General features: G+C 36.7%; 1 protein-coding gene across 1 annotated transcript in view; it reads right to left on the bottom strand.

Annotated features, from left to right (window-relative positions):
- Positions 1 to 16,440, bottom strand: part of CATSPERB (catsper channel auxiliary subunit beta) — a 158,749-nt gene extending 142,309 nt beyond the window's left edge. Inside the window, exons 1-5 of the mRNA XM_011991778.1 lie at positions 16,284 to 16,440; positions 13,766 to 13,844; positions 8,364 to 8,452; positions 6,343 to 6,483; positions 3,027 to 3,087 (exon numbers count right to left, since the gene is read on the bottom strand). Coding sequence (XP_011847168.1) covers positions 3,027 to 3,087; positions 6,343 to 6,483; positions 8,364 to 8,452; positions 13,766 to 13,844 — 370 coding nt within the window. The 5' untranslated portion in view covers positions 16,284 to 16,440. The remainder of the gene's footprint in view (positions 1 to 3,026; positions 3,088 to 6,342; positions 6,484 to 8,363; positions 8,453 to 13,765; positions 13,845 to 16,283) is intronic.
- Positions 16,441 to 20,565: the final 4,125 nt, after the last annotated feature.

Here is a 20,565-nt window from a genome sequence, read left to right as displayed (position 1 = left end):
GGATCACCTGAGACCAGCCTGGTCAACATGGCGAAAACCTGTTTCTACTAAAAATACAAAAAAGTAGCCGGGCCTAGTGGTTCGTATCTATAATCCTGGCTATTCAGGAGGCTGAGGCAGGAGAATCACTTGAATCCAGGAGGCGGAGGCTGCAGTGAGCCGAGATTGCGCCACTGCACTTCAGCCTGGGTGACAGAGCGAGATTTTGTCTCAAAAAACCCCAAACAAACAAACAAACACAACACACAATCAAATGCCACTACACTTTTTTTTAGAATGGCTAAAAATTTTAAAAATATGTCTACACATACATATATGCATACATATGTACAAGCATACACACACACACACATATACTACATTCTGGGATGTATGCAGATCACCTGGTGGTCAGAACGCAAAATGATAAAGCCACTCTGGGAAATCGTTTGACAGCTTTTCTTATAAAGTTAAGCTTACACTTACCATACAACACAGTAATCCTACTACTTGGTATTAGCTAAATGCAACAAAAATGTATGTTCACACAAAAAACTGTATGAGATTGTTTGCAGTAGCTTTATTCATAATTGTCAAAAACTGGAAAAACCCAAATGCCCGTCAACAAGATTAACTATCCACACCAAAAAATACTACCCAATGAGAACACTAGAGAAACTATAACATAGACAAATCTCCAATGAATTAGCTAAGTGAAAGAAGCCAGATTCAAAGGCTGTATAGTTTATGATTCCATTTATATGTCCCTGGTATAGACAAAACAACAGGAACAGAGAACAGAACAGTGGTTGCCAGGGCCTGGGAGATGGAGAGGGGTTGATTATGGGTGGAGTGATTTTATTGCCTGAGGCAACTGTCTATGTCTTCACTGCAGTGATTACGCAGTTGTAAACATTTATCAAAACCCATAGAACCAAAAGGATATGCTTTGGACACCAAAAAGGATATGTTTCCTAGAATGCAAATTATACCTTATTTTAAAATGAAAAGAAAAGGAGCAAATCATGTAGTGTAAATCAAGGAGGTGCTGTTTACTTTCAACAACTGTTTGTAGTTCACACTTCAAGCTGCTTTCACCACCTAGTTATCTCTAAATTTCCATACAACTCCATGGGCCTCAGTTAAATCATCTGAAAATGAAGATATTAATAGTATCTACCACATAGTTAGGAATAAATGAACTAACATAGATAGAGCGTTTAGAGCAGTGCTGACATATAATAAGAATTCAATAAATGCTGCCTGCTATTTCTACTGCCACTACAATGACTATTTTACTACCTTTGTTGTTGATGTTGCCTAACCTACTTTTGCAAGATTTTACATACACTCAAATATATTCCCAAGATTTTACATATACTCATAATACTCAAATTCATGCCATAGCAGTAAATAAGGTATGATTAAAGAAGAAAAAGTAAATGAATATGATCTCCTTACCTCTGAACATTTTTTCTCTGATTTTTAGCATATTACTATCTACATAAACCAGCCCCTCCTATTACAGTACTAGCACAACGATATTTCTTTTTACTCAGTCCAGGGAGTTGTGTCAAGAGAGGAAGAGCTAATTTGGTCTTTTTCTAAAATCCTTAAGTTCTCATATCATCTTTGTTCCTGTCTGGGTGACTTTAGAATCAATGCTTTTCTAAAATTAAAGTTTGTAAATAAAGAGTAGAAGTAAAAATAACATGTGATCTTCACTTCTTCAATGGTCAAATGAATGTCAATATTGTGCTAAGCTTCTGGAATAACATTCTATCATTATATTAATAAGAGTTAGGCTACATCAAAAATAAGAGTACAATTTTCAAGATAAATTCCTTTAAAAATCACACATAGCTCTAATAAGAAAATTAATTTGAAAAAAAGTTGAATAAAGGGTAAAGATAGTGATACAATCTATGCCAGATGTTATGGCACTGGAACATCTATTGCAGACCTTTATCTTTGACACTTTTTTATGTATAGAATCTTTTCCATCATCTCTAACTTACCCTCACCTTGCCTTGCCTTCATTCTATAGGACACAGTTTGGAATGTCCTTTACTCCAATACCAGAAGGGGTTGGCCTGTATGGTTCCCCCATCCCACTCTCCCAATCCATATTTGCTTGGTACACAGGCGGATGCTGGATCAACAATGAGTCAACTGCAGATACTGTCCAGGGAATTTGGAATTGGGCTGACCCATAAGAAAGATACATAAAATTCAACTGTAATGAGGCAACTTTAGAAAGCCTGTCTACAAAAAAGAAAAATAAATGTAAATTTATAGAAAATACCGATAAGACAAACAAGGTGAAAGTATTCCCTCAGTTCTCGATGGTTTTCCATTTCTTATTTCTAATTCCTTCCTATAAGATGGCACATTTTTGTCTTTGGGTTCTATGACTAAAATAAATTTCTTCTTTTTCCTTAAGTGGAGTCAAGTTGGTTTTGTTTAATGTACCTATCATATTAAAACAACAAACCTTCCACCATTTTTAACCTCTGGGAATGTGTCTCATGCCTAGAGATCTACTAGGTCAGTTCACTAGATCAATATTCACAGTTCCTGGAATTCGACTTTTCTCCTCTTTTCATCTAGGTATATACAGTAGCATATGATGCTACACTGCCACAAAATACTTAATAGTAGATTCCATAATAAAATAATACGTCATATGTACAGCTTATAACATATTAAAATTAATGATTCATCTTCAGTAAAATAAATTAGTACCCATAATAATACTACAATTTCCAAGTTCTAAGAAATGAGTTTATTTTAAATAAAGGATAATATAAATGTTGTATATGTCAAAACGATCTACCTATAATAGGACTGTCAGATAAAATACAGTATCCCAGTTAAATTTGAAATTCAGATAAACCACAGATAATTTTTAGTAAGTATGTCCCAAATGCCACATGGGAGATTTACATGAGACAACAAATCATTTTTAAGATAATAAATTCTTTTTGTTCTTTTTATTTGATAAATCCAGACCCAGGGGTAGAAGAATTAATTCAGATCACTCTTACCTGTGTTTTGTGTGATGTTTTCTCTAGGAATATCAACCAACCAGAAAATCCGATCACTGAACTTGAATAAAGAAGACATCAGAAAACAATGTTTTACAACATTAATAACAACACGTCACATCCTATGCTATCTTTTTAAAAGAGAATTAAACAAAAACATCCAATGCATATACCTTTTACCTAGAAATTTCACTGTTCAGAATTTTTCCTACATTATGCTCACATATGTGTGAAATAAAATGTGTTCAAGAATAATTTTGCATCATTGTAATGGCTGAACATTGGAAATAATGAAAATATTCATCAGTTGTGTATAATATAGCCACATAGTGGAACTCTATACAGCCAAGCTTAGGTAGCACAACGTTGAAGTATTTACTGGCATGACATGTCAGAGACAGAGCGTGGAGTTGACAGAGCATTTGGGATATTAAGAGGAAAATTCCAGGAATAAGGAAACTGCAAGAACAGTAATCTCTGAGATTTAAATATAAACTGTGACCAAATTCTTGGGCAATAAACATGCAAAGGACACCCCCAGAAGACCAGTTTGTAAAAACTAGCAGTGCAAGCTAAAAGAATTGAGTAGCAATTTCAGCTGCCAAAGCCACAGGTAAGATCTTAGAGACCTGTGGTACAATTCTTTTTTGAAGAAATAATGGCCGGAAACATTCCAAATTTGCTAAACTTACAATTCAAGAAGCTCAGGGAACCTTACTTGGGTAAATCCAAAGAGAAAAATCTTAAAAGCATCCAGAGAAAAATAACATATTACATACAGGAGACAATCATAAAATTAACAGCTGACTTCTCATTCAGAAGTAAAGGTGTCAGATGACATTAGAATAAAATTTTCAAAATGCTGAAAGAAAGTGAGGTCAACCAGAAATTTTATATTTGACAAAACAATGCTTCAAAATTTCAGTTGACTGCTAAAAACCTATTAGATCTTACAGACAAGTTTAGCAAGGCTGCAGGATACTAGATCAACATATAAAAATCAATTATTATATTTCTATGTACTTGCAGTGAACAATCTGAAAATGAGATTAAGAAAGCAATTCCCTTTACAATGTAAAAAAGAATAAAATATTAGAAATAAATTTAACAGAAGAAGTATAAAACTTATACTCTGAAAACATAAAACATTGTTGAAAGAAATTAAAGATCTAAATAAATGGAGAGACATCCATGTTCATAGATTGGAAGACTTAATATTAGTAAAAGGGCAATACTACCCAAATATATCTAAGGATTCAGTACAGTCCTTATCAGAATCCCAGATGGCTACTTTGTAGAAATTGGCAAGCTTATCCTAAAATTCATATGGTAACTCAGACTAGCAAAAATAATCTTGAAAAAGAAGAACAAAGTTAGAAGATTGATGCTTCCTGATTTCAAACTGTAGTACAAAGCAAAAATATCAAAACAATATGATACTAGCATAAAGATAGACATGTGGATCAATGCAATAAAATTGGGAATCTAGAAATAAACTGTCCCATTTATGGTCAACTTATTTGCAACAAAAGTGCCAAAACAATTCAATAGAAGAAGAATAGTCTTTTCTACAAGTCATGCTAGGACAGCTGGATATCCACATGCCAAAGAATGAGTAAGGACCCCTATCTCACATCAAATACAAAAATGAACTCAAAATGAATCCAAGATCTAAATGTAAAAGGTAAATTATCAACCTCCTAGAAGAAAACATGTGGGGTAAAATTTCATAACCTTGAGTCAGGCAATGGTTTTCTACACATGACACCAAAAGCACGAGCAACAAGAGAAAAAAGAGATACAGTGGACTTCATTAAGAGAAACTTTTGTGTATCAAAGGACACTATCAAGCAAGTGAAAAGACAATGCATAGAATGAGAGAAAATATTTGCAAATCATATGTCTGATAAGAGACTTGTATCTAGAATCTAAACAGAACTTTTACAAATCAAACAAGACAAATACCCTAACTAAAACTCAGCAAATAATTTGAATCGATATTTCCCCAAAGAACATATTCAAGGGCCTAATAAGTACATGAAAAGATACTCAACATCATTAGTCATTAGGGAAATTAAAATCAAAATTATAATGAGATAGCACTTTATACCTACTAGGATGGTTATTTTTAAAAAGACAAATAAAAACAAGCATTGGTGAGGATGTGGAGAAACGGGAACTCTAACCCAGGTGTGGTGGTATGCACTTGTAGTCCTGGCTACTCAGGAGGTTGAGGCAGAACTTCTGGGCACTTTAGCCCAGGAGTTCAAATCCAGCCTGGGCAACACAGCAAGACCCTGTCTCTAAACAAAAAAGAAAGAAAGAAAAGAAATTGGAATTCTAACAAGCTGCTGGTAAGAATGTAAAACAGTACAACCACTTTAGAAAACAGTCTGGCATTTCCTCAAAATGTCAAACATGGAGTTATCATATGATCCAATAATTCCATCCCTGGCCATGTAGCTAAGAAAAATGAAAACATATTTCCACACAAAAATTTTCACACAAATGTTCACAGCAGCATTATTCGTAAGAGCCAAAAAGTGGGAACAGCCCAAGAGTTCATCAACTGATAAATGGATAAACAAAATGTAGTACTTATACAATGTGATATTATTTGACCATATTATGCTAACTGAAACATATGCTAACTGAAAGAAGCCAGTCATGAACACTACATAGATATGTTTCATTTACATAAAATGTTCAGAGTTAGAAAATCTATCGAAACAGAAAGATTAGTGGTTGTCTAGGGCTAGGGAGTGGAGGGGGAATTGGGAGTGACTACTAATAGTTATAGACTCTCACTTTCATCACTTTTGGAGTGACTAAAGTATTCTGGAATTAGTAGTGACGGTTGCACAACTCTATGAATATACTAAAAACCATTTAAGTGCACACTTTAAATGAGTGAATTGTATGGAATTATATCTTAATAAAGTTGTTGCCAAAAAAGAGGTGAAATAAAGACATTTTTAGGAGGAAAAAAACCCAGAGAATTATTTGCCAGCAGTTCTGCACTGTAAGAAATGCTAAAAGAAATTGACATCAGATGGCAACTTATATCTACAGGAAAGAATGAAGAACAGTATAAATAATAAATATGTAGGTAAAGGGTACAAATAAGTATTTCTTCTTCTTTAATTTATTTAAAAATATATGACTGTTTAAAGCAAAAAATGTAACACTATCATTGGGCTTAAAACATACATAGATGTAATATTACTCAGCTACCTATTTTTAAAAAATACATCTTATAAGGAAGAGTATGCTTCTTGTTAATAACATATCACAGAATAAGATAAAATGTAATTACCAACGTTAAATTAAAGTGGAAGATGCCATTATATGTACTATTAATGATTCCCAAGCTGGGAGCCAGTCCTCCTGATGTGAACACACTTAGCATTCCTTGTGATGCAATTTCATTTTCAGTTTGGAAGAAACACTGGATTTTCTTTAGGAAAGAGCAAGAAAAAAAAAACAACAACTAATAACCACTTGCTGCAGAGACACAAGTTAGTTGATCTAAAAGTGATTATAATTCCAGTTTCGAGTTAGAAAAAAAAATCTATAAAATTATACTTTCAGAACTCAGTAACCTATTATGCTGGCATCATAAAGGTTTCATCTTTATAATAATCTTTTCTATCATAGAAATGGTCATTATTATTACATATAGTAAACATAGACTCAAAGCAATATGTTATCACAAATAGAAATTCTAATTTTATTAAAATTGTTATTTTGTGTCTAAATAAAAAAAGCAACTGTATAAAGCAAACCTCATTTTACGGCATCTTCATTGGATATTTCCTAGTTTTGAGAAGGTATATGAAAATGTAGCGATCAGAAATGGTGAATTTTACTGAAAACTAACAAGAGACAAATACCAAGAACTTTATTTCAATTAGTTCTCCTAGTACTTAAGATCGCTTTGCGCAAGTTCCTTATCTGAGTTTTAGTTTCCCTAAACTAAAAAATGGGGAAATACATTCATTCCAAAAATATCTATTGAGCCCTTCCTATGAATGGTGCTGGGAATGCAGATGTGAATAAAACAGACAGAACCCTCTGCCCCTGTGGAATTAACATTGTAATGGAGATTGGCAGGGAGACAAACTGGATGGAGAGATTGGTGGATGGATTGGTAGAGAATGAAGGAAAAGATAGAAAAAATGGAATGAATATAGAATACATTATAAGAACGAAGCAGGGAAGGGAGGTTGACAGTGCAGGAGTTTGGGAAGGCAGTACAATTTTTAACAGGGTTATTAGCAAAAAAAGAAACAATAGTACTTTCCTCAAATAAGATTAAATGTGTAGATTAAATGTCATAATGAACATTAAACATTTTTTTAAAATGCCTGATACACATAAACACTTTATAAATGTTAGCTATCACTTCTAATACTACTGCTGCTAGAACTACATCCAAAAAGTAGGTTATAATTCCCTTTTTAGAAGAAGAACTGAGGGTCAGAGAGTTTAGGTAACCTGCCCCAGGACACACAGACCATAAATGGCAGAACCAAGACTGGACCCCAGCTCTGTAAGTCTGTCTTCTTCCAAAGCCCATTCTTTTTCCATAACATATAACAACAAATCAGAAATGCGTTTTTGGCTCAGAGAGCATACACTTCTCAATAGTTGTATATATAAAGCTTAAATACATATTTAAGCATATCAGGAGGAAATTGTGGCCTAAGTCAAAGCAGGCTTAGGAATAAATGCATTTGTTCTCATGGAGTCTTTTTCTTTGTTTTTATTATATTTATCATAGATTTTTAGACAATCTGTGCACTTTTTATTAACGTATATTTTTGTTAGTATTTGCTGCATGATCTTGATAGCATGCTTTATTTTACTCTGTTATGTGTGTTTTTAAAAAGTCTCCCATTATTCGAATCAAAGGATCACATCATTCCTTACCCAAAATGACAACTTCAATGTGGTACTTGTTATACAAAGGCAAGACAGATTTTCAAGGTCATGTGAGGTAGCTTTCCTTCTCTAATAGGCTACATCTGTCAGACTTCAAAAGGACAAATCAACTCCACTAAAAAGCGGAGGGAGGAGGCATCATTTTAAAAAAGAAAGAATAAAAGCCAAAACACACAGGATGCTCTATGGCTAAGTGAAGTAGTGGAGTATTTTACCTGCTCCAAGTAGACATACACTAGCAAAGACAGAAATAATTATTATTTATATAGAATTTTTCCTCCCCAAGTCTGAATGTAGTAGAGGGTATTTGGAAGGAATACAGTGCTATTGGTTTTACACGTGGACTTTAAAGGAACGTGAAGGGTTATAACACATGCTATCAGCGGACCTTACCAAGTTTCCTGAGAAAAGAAATAACTTGATTATTTCAGTCTCTTGAGGGTACCCTTTGCTAGAACATGCAAAGCGTTTCTCTGTATCACCTAAATAATAAAATACATATATATATATATATTAGATCACTGATAGAAGACTGTCCATAAAAAGTACGATGTTTCTAAAAATGACAAAATATTTTTAAGGAATAAGAATTATAATTGTACATTTTAAATTCACTTCAGGTAAAATTCAAAATTTCCACCTTGTTTTTCTTTTTACACATACGCTATCAGGCATGTTCAAAAAAGGAAGGTTTGGCTGAAGCACTAATATAACTCATGCTAGACCATGACACAAAAGTTTTAGAGGTAGACAAAAACCAGTTCTTGACACTTCAGTGCCTCACCTGGAGGGTATAGAAGGATCCAGAATTGGTGACTGCAGAGAGAATTTGTGTTTTGATAGAGAGGTACTGAATGAAGATATTGGGAGGAGGACCCCTTCTACTTATTTACCTTGTGTCTGAGGCAAGAGGGTCTGATGGGCACACTAAAAAAGTAACATGTATCCCTGCAGTTTGGGGCACAAACTCAGACTCCTACTTAGAAAATCTAGAAGGTAAGAGATGATTTGGTGGAAAGAACAGGATATGGTTTGTTGAGAAAGAGATGGGTATGTTAATGATACAGACAGGAGACAGAAATACTGGGTAGAAGCGGCAAAGGCCCCATCCTCAAGCCTGGAAACCTACAGCCCTAATGAAAACAGGCATTTCTGTTTTCGCGTCCGAAAGTTGCCTATCAGCCCACCACGCCCCCTATCCTATACCCATATAAACCCCAGACCCCAGGCCTCAGAGCAGACAAGTAGACAAGCAAGGAGATGAATAGAAGAGCAGAAGAATAGCAGAGAGAAGAGAAGGAGTGTCTAAATGCCAAGAGGAGTTCTGCTGGGGATGGTCGGAGAGGCCAAAATCCAGGGGAAGATCATCTTCCCACACCATTCCCCTTCTAGCTCGCCATCTATCCTGTTGACAGCCACCTCAGGACATTCAATAAAACCCCTGCATTCATCCTTCAAGTCCATGTGCAAACTGATTATTCCTGGATGCCGGACAAGAACCTGGGTACCAAGAAGGCCTGAGCTGGTTAACACTTAAACGGCCCATGGACAGCAAGGCTAAGAGGGCACACTGTAATACACACCCACTTGGGCTTCAGGAGTCACAGGCTTGCTCCCACCCGTGGATGCTGCCATGGAGCCAGAGCCCAGGCGTGCTCGTCCAGCTCCTGCACCTGCCCATCTGCATGGTCCCCATCCCATAAGGGGTTTAGGTGCCAGAACAGCCACACCCCTGTACGTCCTGCAAGAGGAGCCAGGGAACTCTCCCATTTCATTAAGAGTCCTGCACAACCAAAATTTACTGGGGCAAAAGATGGATGAATGCTTCCTGTGATCCAGGTCACTGGTGAAAAAAAACTAACTTAGGGTCATCTAGGTTCCTGTCCTCAAAGGTCTCTCTGAGCGGCAACTGGCTGTCAGCAAAAAGTATTTGAAGGCATAGACAAAGAAATAAGTGACCATTGGGAATGAAGAAGTTTTTGCCTTTGTTAGAAGAACTGTGGAGAAGAGATTCCCGGTAATGTGAGGGAGGGGAAGGGGCTATGAAGGACTCATTCAAGTGCCCAGAGATCAAGGGTCAGCTTTACACATCTGCTGGAGCTTGAAAGTGCAAATGTCAAATGGTCCCCTCAGAACCAGTTAGGGCAGAACTGTGCTATTCCCTCCCACTTCTCCCTCCCTTTCTACAATGCTGGAGCAGGAAGGGTCAAAACCTAAAGTTGATGAGACAATGAAAAGGAATCTAAACACTAGGTGGAGGCCCAGACAGGAAACAGGGAAGAAACTTCAATTATAAAATAAGAGTTAAATTTGACTTGTACATGGGCTTGGATATTTTAATTACAACAATTACAATGCAAAAGTGCTTTAAAAATTCAAATGCTCAGAGAACTGGTTTTGGCTCAAGGGGAACATGTGCAGGTTTGTTACAAAAGTATATTTTGTATACTAAGTTTTGGAGTACAAATGAATCTGTCTCCCAGGTAGTGAGCACAGTGCCCAACAGGTAGTTTCTCAGCCCCTCCCTGATCCATTTCTCCTGTCCCTCATATTCCCCAGAGTCTATTGTTCTAGGAGAACTGTGTGAATCATCCAATTGTAACCAAAAAAATCTTGGTTCTGGCCCAAATATTCATCCAGTGACAGAGGAAGAACCATGCCAAAGATTGGATTTAAATAGGAGGCGAAAATAAATTTAATTTATAATTGAATGCTACTCATTCTGTTTGTATAATATAATGATTTCGATGCTATTATTGAAATTCTACAAGTAAACATATCTTTACAAATATCACGAATGTGCAAAATATACAAATAGTTCTGGAGGTTATAATGTTAAACAGTTTTCAAAGTACTTTCAACTTATACAATCACTTTGCCCGTACTTGACAATGCTATCAGACCCATTTTTTAAAGCTATAATTTGATTGTGAAGTCCAAATCACTTCTCTGTTTAAAAATCTTCACTGACACACGCTTACCTCATGAATTAAACTCCTTAAATGGTGAGAGGCTAAACAGAAGGAAACTAACTCCTTTGAATAACATACTTTGAGCCATTAAAGCTCAAATGGGTTGAGCTGGATTTAGATGTTATTTTATGAAATTCCCACAATACCTTGGGCCATATATATTACTGTCTCCTCTTTAAAGAAGAGGAAATCAAGCTCAAAAAGTCATATAACTAACAACAGTGGGCCAGACTGGAACCGAGTTGTTTCTGACTCTAAGGGCCATCCTCTCTGTATCACGCTAGACACTCTTTCAATAGTTAAATCCATTTTGTCAGTCTCCCCTGCACACAACCTCATCCATCACCTCTGAAATGCATGGGGTTCTCTCTACTTCCATTCTCTGCCTCAAATTTTAATACACTTTAAGATCCAGTTCAAATAGAAATTGTTTTTGTTTGTTTGTTTGATATAGGGTCTTGCTCTGTCACCCAGGCTGGAGTGTAGTGGAGTGATCTTGGCTCACTGCAACTTCTGCCTCCTGGGGCTCAAGCGATCCTCCCACCTCAGCCTCCTGAGTAGCTGGGACTGCAGGTGGGCACCATCACACCTGGCTAAATTTTGTATTTTTTATAGAGAAAAGGTTTTGCCATCTTGCCCAGGCTGGTCTCCAACTCCTGGGCTCAAGGTATCCTCCTGTCTCGGCCTCCCAAAGTGCTGGGATTACAGGTGTGAGCCACTGTACCTGGCCAAAGAGTTTTTTCTAACATTCGTCTCATTGCAACTAGTTGATTTGTCCTCTGCACTTTGGTATCATTTTGTGAATTATGTACTCATATCAACAGGATCTTTTGGGCTTGGGTGGTAAAAACAGAGGCAGAGATATTGTAGGGAGAGACAGAGAAACAATTTCTAAGTTTTCTAACTTTCCCTCCATGGACCCCTTTCCCTAGAAATTCTCAGATTATAGAGTTTGCTAGATTCTGTTACAATAATAAAACACAGAAAATTACTCTTTTGCAAGCTTCTAAAGGAAAGATGTGCCAGAGAAGTTATACTTTCAACAGTATGTGACTTCTTTAACAAGAATCATGATAGAAAGGGAAACCACACAAGTGTAACCACCAATGAAATGCCTGCTCTGACTACAATAAAAATCCACTGTGGGACAAATGTATAGAAAAAAATGCCATTTATGAAATTCATTCATTGCCCTATTCACAGTTATACAACCACAACAGTCCCCCTTTTTCTGTGATTTCACTTTCCACAGTTTCAGTTACCTGTAGCCAATTGTAGTCCAAAAACATAAAGTGGAAACTTTCAGAAATAAGCAATTTATAAGTTGTACATTGTGCACTGTTCTGAGTAGTGTGATAAAATCTCATGCCATTGGCCAGGTGCGGTGGCTCACGCCTGTAATCTCAGCACTTTGGGAGGCCAAGGCAGGTGAATGACAAGGTCAGGAGTTCGAGACCAGCCTGGCCAAGATGGGTGAAACCCCATCTCTACTAAAAATACAAAAATTAGCCGGGCATGGTGGTGTGCACCTGTAATCCCAGGTACTCGGGAGGCTGAGGCAGAGAACTGCTTGAACCCGGGACGGGGAGGTTGCAGTGAGTCGAGATCGCACCACTGCACTCCAGCCTGGGTGACAGAGTGAGACTCCGACTCAGAAAAAAAAAAAAAAAAAGTCTCATGCCGTCCTCCACCATCCAACCCAGGAAGTAAATTATCACTTTGTCCAGCATATCCATACTATATGCTACTTGCCTATTAGTCACTTAGCAACTACCTAGGTTATCAGATCAACTGTCCTGGTAACACAGTGCTTGTGCTCAAGTAATCTTATTTTACTCAATAAAGTCATTTCACAAGGCTTATGTCATTCACCTTACTTCAGCTCATCACACAGGCATTGTATCATCTCACATCATCACAAGAAGAAGGGTGAGTGGAGTACTAAGATATTTAGAGACAGAGAAGAAAGACCACATTCACATAACTTTTACTACAGTATATTGTTCCACTTGTTCGATTTTAATGATAGTTATTGTTAATCTCTTACTATGCCTAATTGATGAGTTAAACTTCATCATAGGTATGTACGCACAAGAAAAAACAGTATATATAGGGCTTGGTACTGTCTGCAGTTTCAGGCATCCCCACTGGGAGTTCCTTGCAGGTAAGAGGGACGACCTCACAGCAATGAAGTTGAAAACAAAAGCAGCAAAAGTGCTTTCCATCTCTCTCTCCCCACCACTGCTGCTTCAAGGCATGAGGGCATGCCACATCAAAATATGCCACTTTGTCACATTGATTATTTTGAGCCAAAGGTAATCAAGAAACAGCAGGTGCACCTAAAGCAGGACAAATCTCCCATAATAAAGGTACCCTCCCTGTACCTTTCTCAGAACCATAAAAGTCCTACTGACTAATTCAATCTGTGTGCTACTTTTAGAAAACTCTTTTCAACCTCAATCCACTAGCCTTATAATTCAGTTTGCATTCATACAATGCAACCATTCATGGAGGAAAGAATTTTAAAATGTCTGTTCAAATAAAGTTTTTCAAGTATAAAATTAAACTTTAAATATTCTATGACTTTAAAGTGATAAAATACTGTAACCAGAGAAGTCTCCATGTACACAACTTGATAACAATAGGTTCACAATAATATTAGAAGCCTTTAGACCAGAGTATAATTGACAATATTGGAGAACAGCTGGAAGATAAGATAAAGAAGAAATACTAAAAGAAAATTTTTTTTTACTGTAAATAAGGAAGGGACACAAATAAGAACTCTTGAGAAGGAAATAGAGAGTAAGACAGTCTGAAACTTACCTTTATTATATACTATTCCTGATGAAAATTCAAATATGTTCAAAAGCAAAACTGAAACGTATATAAGTGGCAATTCCATCTGTTGGAATAAATAAGAATTATTTTCTTCAATTACTCTGAACATACTTTTGAATTCCTTTTGCTATAAACAACTACAAAGTAGTAAAGAAATAATCTCAACTTAATATTCTTAATATTTCACACTATGTGACAAAAGCAGACAACACAACAGTTGACTAAGCTCTAAATTTACTCCCTACTTGGTATTAAAGGTAAATTTATAAGTATAATTATTACAAACCAGAAAAAGAGATGTGGCTCAGGTTTTCCTTCAGCGTAGGTAACTTTTGGAGAGGTGAGATCAATTACACAGCTATGTAAAACACAGTCTGAATTGATGAAGACTCTAAGGATGATACAGCTGTAACTTAATCTAATATTTTGAGGACATTGCTTTTGGGGAAGACAATTCACATGGTCCTGAGTTGAGTTCTCGTTGAGTGTGCCAAGAATGCAAAGCCCTGGATGCTGTTCATCTCAGGCTTGTGTTTGCAGCCATCAGTCTTGAGGGATGAGGTAAGGCATCCCGGACAACAGCAGGCTTGTTTCCATGGTGAATAGCCTAATCTCACTGTACCTCTCCTGTAATGCACTCCACTATGTGTATAAGCATCTGTTATGGACTCAATTTTCTACCCCGAAAATTCTGAAGTTGAAGTCCTAACCATCCATACCTCAGAAGGCAATCATATTTAGATACAGGATTTTTAAAGAGGTGATGAAGTGAAAATAAAGTCATTCGGGTGGGCCCTCATCTAATAGGACTGGTATCCTCAGAGAAGAGGAAATTTGGACATAGGGAGGGTGAAGTGAAGACACAGAGGGAAGACATTCAGAGGGAAGATGAAGTGAAGACACAGGAAGAAGACAGCCACATATAAACTCAGGAGAGAGGCATGAACAGATCCTTCCTCATGGCCCTCAGAAGGAATTAACCCTACCAACACCTTGATCTCAGATTTCTAGTTTCCAGAACTGTGAAAAAATAAATTTCTGTTGTTTAAGCCACCCAGTGTATGGCCCTTTGTTACGGCAGCCCTAGCAAACTAACACGGCATCCATGATGAATTTCACCTCTTAAGGAACTTGGGGGACAGAGGGTACTAGAGTGAGCAACGTGTGGACACTCTGACTACTGCTTTTGCTGTTAGTAATAAAGTCCTTTTACTCTGACCTAGGAGTCTTGTGTCTTTTGCCAGCATCCAAGAAAACAGGAACAGACTAACTTGCCAACTCTAAGTGGAACAGAATCTCAGATCTTTGTGCTGTTCCTGACAATTGCTGGGTAAATTAAATGTAACTGGTGTTTTTCCTTCATCAAAACTGACTTGCTTATTAAATACGTTTAATTGACAGTAGAAAGCGCAAACAGTTTGATTTTTGAATTCATTCTTATTACATTAACAGGAGAGAACTGAAGGTTTTTAGTGAATTTTAAAAAATCATCTTAGAAAACAACTTGTTTTCACAAGGTAAGAGGAAACAAATAGTAGATTAAAATTCTATCAGCATGGTGCAATGCTCAAGCATATTTTTGGTGTAAGAATGAATTTAACATTACGTGGAGACATTATCACAGTTAAACTCTGAAAATAGTGCCTTTACCAGAAAAATCTTATATCACTTTGCTAAACGTTCAAATTAAATGACATAACACCATTATTAGAATCTTTATGCCTCTTCATGGGTCACCTGTGCAAATTCGAGAGAGTGAGTATGAAGTACGTGGTGGAAATTCTGGTTTTAATGTCAGCAGGCTTATTCTGCAAGCTTTGCTATCTGCCATCCTGCAAGCTCAAGAATTTCTGCTACCTACTGGTTTCTTTAACTCTTTGGGGCATAGTTCCAGTCTCATTCTTCTTATTTTCCCTTCAATATTACAACGTTTCCTTATTTGATACTATCTTCTTTCAACTTTCAGCTCATGATTAAAGACATAGACTTTAACCTAAGATGAACTCTGTCCATCGAAATATTTGATTTTTAGCAAGCTATTTAACTTCTTGGAGTTCATATTCTATTCAGTAAAATTGGGATGACAGGCACTTCACAGTGTTGTGAGAATTAAATGAAAAATACCGGAAAACATCTAACAGTTATTCTATACAGAATAAGCACTTGACAAGTATTACCTCTGAATTCCATATCTCTATACACTGCAGCAACTTCATTATCCTCATCACACTTCCCTACTGACCTACTTAGCAGTTAAATTACCTCCAGTTATCATTCCTTTGTAATTATTATAAGTTTTACACAATTATTGGATACAAGTCATGTATCTGGGCATTTTCTCTTCTCTGGCACCAAATAAACATTGGGAATTGCCCCATTGAAGGAACCTATCTCCTCCCCCAGTTGGTTCATTTGTAGTTACTCCATAACTATGGAATAGTGATCACACTATAAATTCATACTCTAGCAGAGTCCTTATTTTAATATTTTTTACTGTAATTACCTCTTTAGGAGATGCCCAACTAGTTATGTTTTTCTTTTTTATATTTTGTCTAAGTTTTCTTCCATATAGACTGAGTAGAAAGACCCAAAGTCAGGAGCCGAGTTTTCCCTGTTGACTGGCTTAGCACTCTAGTCACCTTTGGTAACAGCCAATCAGCAGCTACCAAGTACAGAAGCATGCTTAGAAAATCTAAAGGAAAGGCAGTTGGAATTTCCAACTAACTGCCTCTTTCAGAGCACCACAGGACACTCTCTTTAAAAACTGATGAGAGGTGGAGTTTCTGCAAACCTACCATCTTTAATATAACATTCATCTAGATAGGATCAGAAACCTACATATTGTTATCTATAAAATACTTCAATTATCATATGATCATTGAATGCCTGGGGAAAAACATAAATGCTAAAAGCTCATGCTAACTGCATACAATGAGGTTTAAAAGGAGGCAATCTGTCAAAGAGGAGAAGCTTCATAACTGGGTCTTGAAGGAAGAGTGGGACTTAAATAGAGAAGGCCTTATTGACAGGTAAACAAGACAAGCAAATACACAAAGTTAGGAATGAGCTGTGGATGCACAGAGACAGTGAGACTGAATGGCATGCCAATTTGTCCTCCGTATTCGTGTTGTGTGACTGTCCTTAATGTGGTTGTATGTGCTCACTAAGGCTGCCTTTGACTAAGTACCGAGTGAGCTGAGGTTGAACCTTTCTGTCTTACCCAGCACCCTGACTAGTCATGAATGGTCACAGGGGCTGATACATAACTTTTTGATAATGATGACAATAAAACCTGTTTTATACTCGGGTTGTCCTTCAGAAGTCCCTTCACATGGCCATGTAAAACCTGCTTTACCCTCATATCATGAAATATGTCTGGTGTCTGGGTTTAATCTATTCCTGGAAGAGCCCACATCAGAAATATCTCTCTCTCACCCTTTCTGGTGACCTTGACCTGAAGAAGAACCTGAAATAGTGCACAAAACACAACAAAATATCTCTCCTTATAAAGACTCAGTTCCCAGAAACTTGGAGCTCTCTTTCCGTTTCCCACTAGGGAAGGTGATAAAGTTTTAATGGAAGAAGTTGTAGCTTTCAGTTACCATAGCAACACTGCTACACATTAAAAAAAAGTCTGAGCAATACTGAGGGTACACATTGAAGGCTCTAAAAAGAATGATGAAGCAGTTGATATTTGCCTTATTTTCTCCCAGCAACCCCTTAGTTTTCTTTTCCTCATTTGCCCCCATGTGATGTTTCCTCACTTATGAAAGAGTAAAGGATCTGCTTTCAATCACAGTCACTGATGAATTACACTTTGATGTGAGTACCATGACTACTCCCACAGTAGGTGATTTATCTGTAACAGTGGAATGAAAGGGATTCTTCTCCCTGAAAAACAAATTATGCACTAGGCTTCTGTTTAGTCAGGAGGAGAGGGGGCAAGGGAATGGGCTGATTGAAAGGATGACTTTGACTTTTTTGTAATTTTTTGCTGGCTATAACAGTGCTTATTACATGTGAAAAATAAAAACAAATACAGAGAAATTAATTACCCATAAATCAACAACCAGATATAACTACTGGACATCTTGACGTTTCTCGAATCTGTTTCCTCTGCATTTATACGTCCTTCTTTCAGTCATTGTTATTCTGACCATTTTCTCACGTAATTCAAGTGTTTTATTTAAGTCTTCCCAGTTGTAGATCTAAAAATAATGGTACTTAATTTACTTAAACATAAAATATTGTGCTATTTCCAGTGTTTTCCTTTTTGAAAAATGTGGTAATGAATAATCCTAAACAAAATTATTTTCCTACATTTAAAAGTAGTTCCTTAGGATATGAACATGTTTAAGACTCTTAGATGTATATTAACAAATTGCTTTCCAGAAATCCAGCAGTGAAAATTAGATATAATCTGAAATAATTTGATACATTAAAAAATCTTGTTTTACTTTTTTCAATATTGGTGCAACTGAACACTTAAAAATATGCTTGTTTGACATTTTTTCTTCTATAAATTATCCGGGCATGTTGTTAACCATTGTCTACTGGTAATTTAGTGTTTTACTTGTGAAATGGTAAAATAACCCCGTGCAATATTTAACGTAAATATTTAACTCAATTTGTCATTTAACAATTTTATTTATACATTTTTCTCATCTTTACTTATTTATTTATTTATTTGAGATGAAGTCTTGTCTCTGTCATCCAGGCTGGAGTGCAGTGTCGCAATCTCAGCTCACCCCAACCTCCGCCTCCCGGGTGCAAGTGATTCTCATGCCTCAGTCTCCTGAGTAGCTGGGACTACAGGCGTGCGCCACCACACCTGGCTAATTTTTGTATTTTTAGTAGAGACAGGGTTTCTCCATGTTGGCCAGGCTGGTCGTGAACTCCTGACCTCAGGTGATCTGAATGCTTCGGCCTCCCAAAATGTTGGGATTATAGGCATGAGCCACCGCGCCCCACCTTCTTATCCTTTTTATGTGAGAAATTTTAAAGACTCAAAAAGTTCAAAGACTAAGATAACGAGGATGTTTCAGTCATCCAAGATTAACATCACCCCCAGTTTTTAAGACCTTTTTATTATGGGATGTGCCAAACATTGGGGGAAAAGTAGAATTATATATTATAATATATGTATTATATTATAGTACAATACAAAATAGAATACTATTCTCTTCTATTTTGTATAATTGCCTACCTTTGGTTTTGTTTCATCTATACTCTCTTTCACTCATGTCCTCCTCCAGTATTATTTTGTTGTTTTTTGAGGCAGTCTTGCTTTGTCACCCAGGCTGGAATGCAGTGGTCTGATCCCGGCTCACTGAAACCATCCACCTCCTAAATTCAAGAGATTCTCTTGCCTCTGCCTCCCGAGTAACTGGGATTACAGGTGTGTGCCACCACATCCAGCTAATTTTTAGTAAAGATGGAGTTTCTCCATGTTAGTCAGGCTGGTCTCAAACTCCTGGCCTCAAGTGATCCATCTGCCTTGACCTCTCAAAGCACTGGGATTATAGGAACGAGCCACCACACCCAGCCTGCAGGATTATTTTGAAGATATCCTAGACAACTGTATATATTTCACTATGTATTTATAAGAGAAAATGACTTTTTTTAAAGAAAAGAAAACCACAATACTATTTCATACCTAAAAATAATAGTAAGTTCCAGATATCTACCCAGTGACTGTTTATATTTCCTCAGTTACCTCATTCATAAAATTTTTTATAGTTGTATGAATCACGATCCAATAAGGTTCAAACTTTGCCACTGGTTGATGTATCTCTGAGGTGTTAAAATCTACAAGTAATTTTCTTTTCACCTCTCCCTTCACCCCATCACTTTTTTTTCCTCTCGCTTTTTCCTTGAAACTCATTAAAGAAGAAGTTAGTTGTAATGTGTTTCCCATAGTTTGGATTTTGCTGAGTGCATCATTATGGTCTCTTTTTACATCATGTTTATCATATTGTTTTGTAAATTGTTAAGTAGATTTAGAGGCTTGATCAGATGCAGGTTTAATTTTTTTGTCAAGAACACTTCATGGGTGGTGTTGGGTACTTCCATCAGGAGGCATCTAAAGTGTGGTTAGCTTTCTTTTTGTGATGTAGCAGCCATCATTTATTGCCTAAATCTATTAAATTCATTAGAGGCTGCAGAGTGATGATGTATTATCATTTCTTCTTCACTTATTAGCTGGAATACTTTTACAAAGATAACTTTTCATTCATCAACTATTTGGTTACTCAGAGGTACAGTTCCTAAGAAGAGACAAATGCTTCATTCTTTTCCTTCATTTACCATTTTGAAAATAATGAATTGATTCCCTAGCATCCTCATAGAGGCAACCGATAAAGTTCATTTTTGGTATCATTATGAACTCACAAGTTTCCATTTAAACATATTTAATGTATTTCTATCATTATTGTTATTATCCTTATTGATGCTCAAGGTGTCTAATTTTAACAGGTATGGTCCTTCCGAAGTTCACTTCTGAGTCTTTTTGACATGACCCTAGTCATTTTTGACAGTTTCCTTCTTTCCTTAAAAGACAAGATACTCTACGTTCACCTTCTACATTTCCTGCCCTAGACATGGACTCAGTCATTTCTCTATATAATTCTGAACCTTTTACTGGAAAATTGTAGTTAGAAGCCATAGTTTTGGGAGTTTGGCCAGTCTTTCTTTTCCTTCCTTTCTTCCTTCCTTCCTTCCTTCCTTCCTCTTCCTTCCTTCCTTCCTCTTCCTTCCTTCCTTCCTCTTCCTTCCTTCCTTCCTTC

Source organism: Mandrillus leucophaeus, unplaced genomic scaffold, assembly GCF_000951045.1.
Source record: "Mandrillus leucophaeus isolate KB7577 unplaced genomic scaffold, Mleu.le_1.0 Scaffold4, whole genome shotgun sequence".
Classification (NCBI taxonomy): domain Eukaryota; kingdom Metazoa; phylum Chordata; class Mammalia; order Primates; family Cercopithecidae; genus Mandrillus; species Mandrillus leucophaeus.
This window is presented reverse-complemented; position numbering and strand designations above follow the sequence as displayed.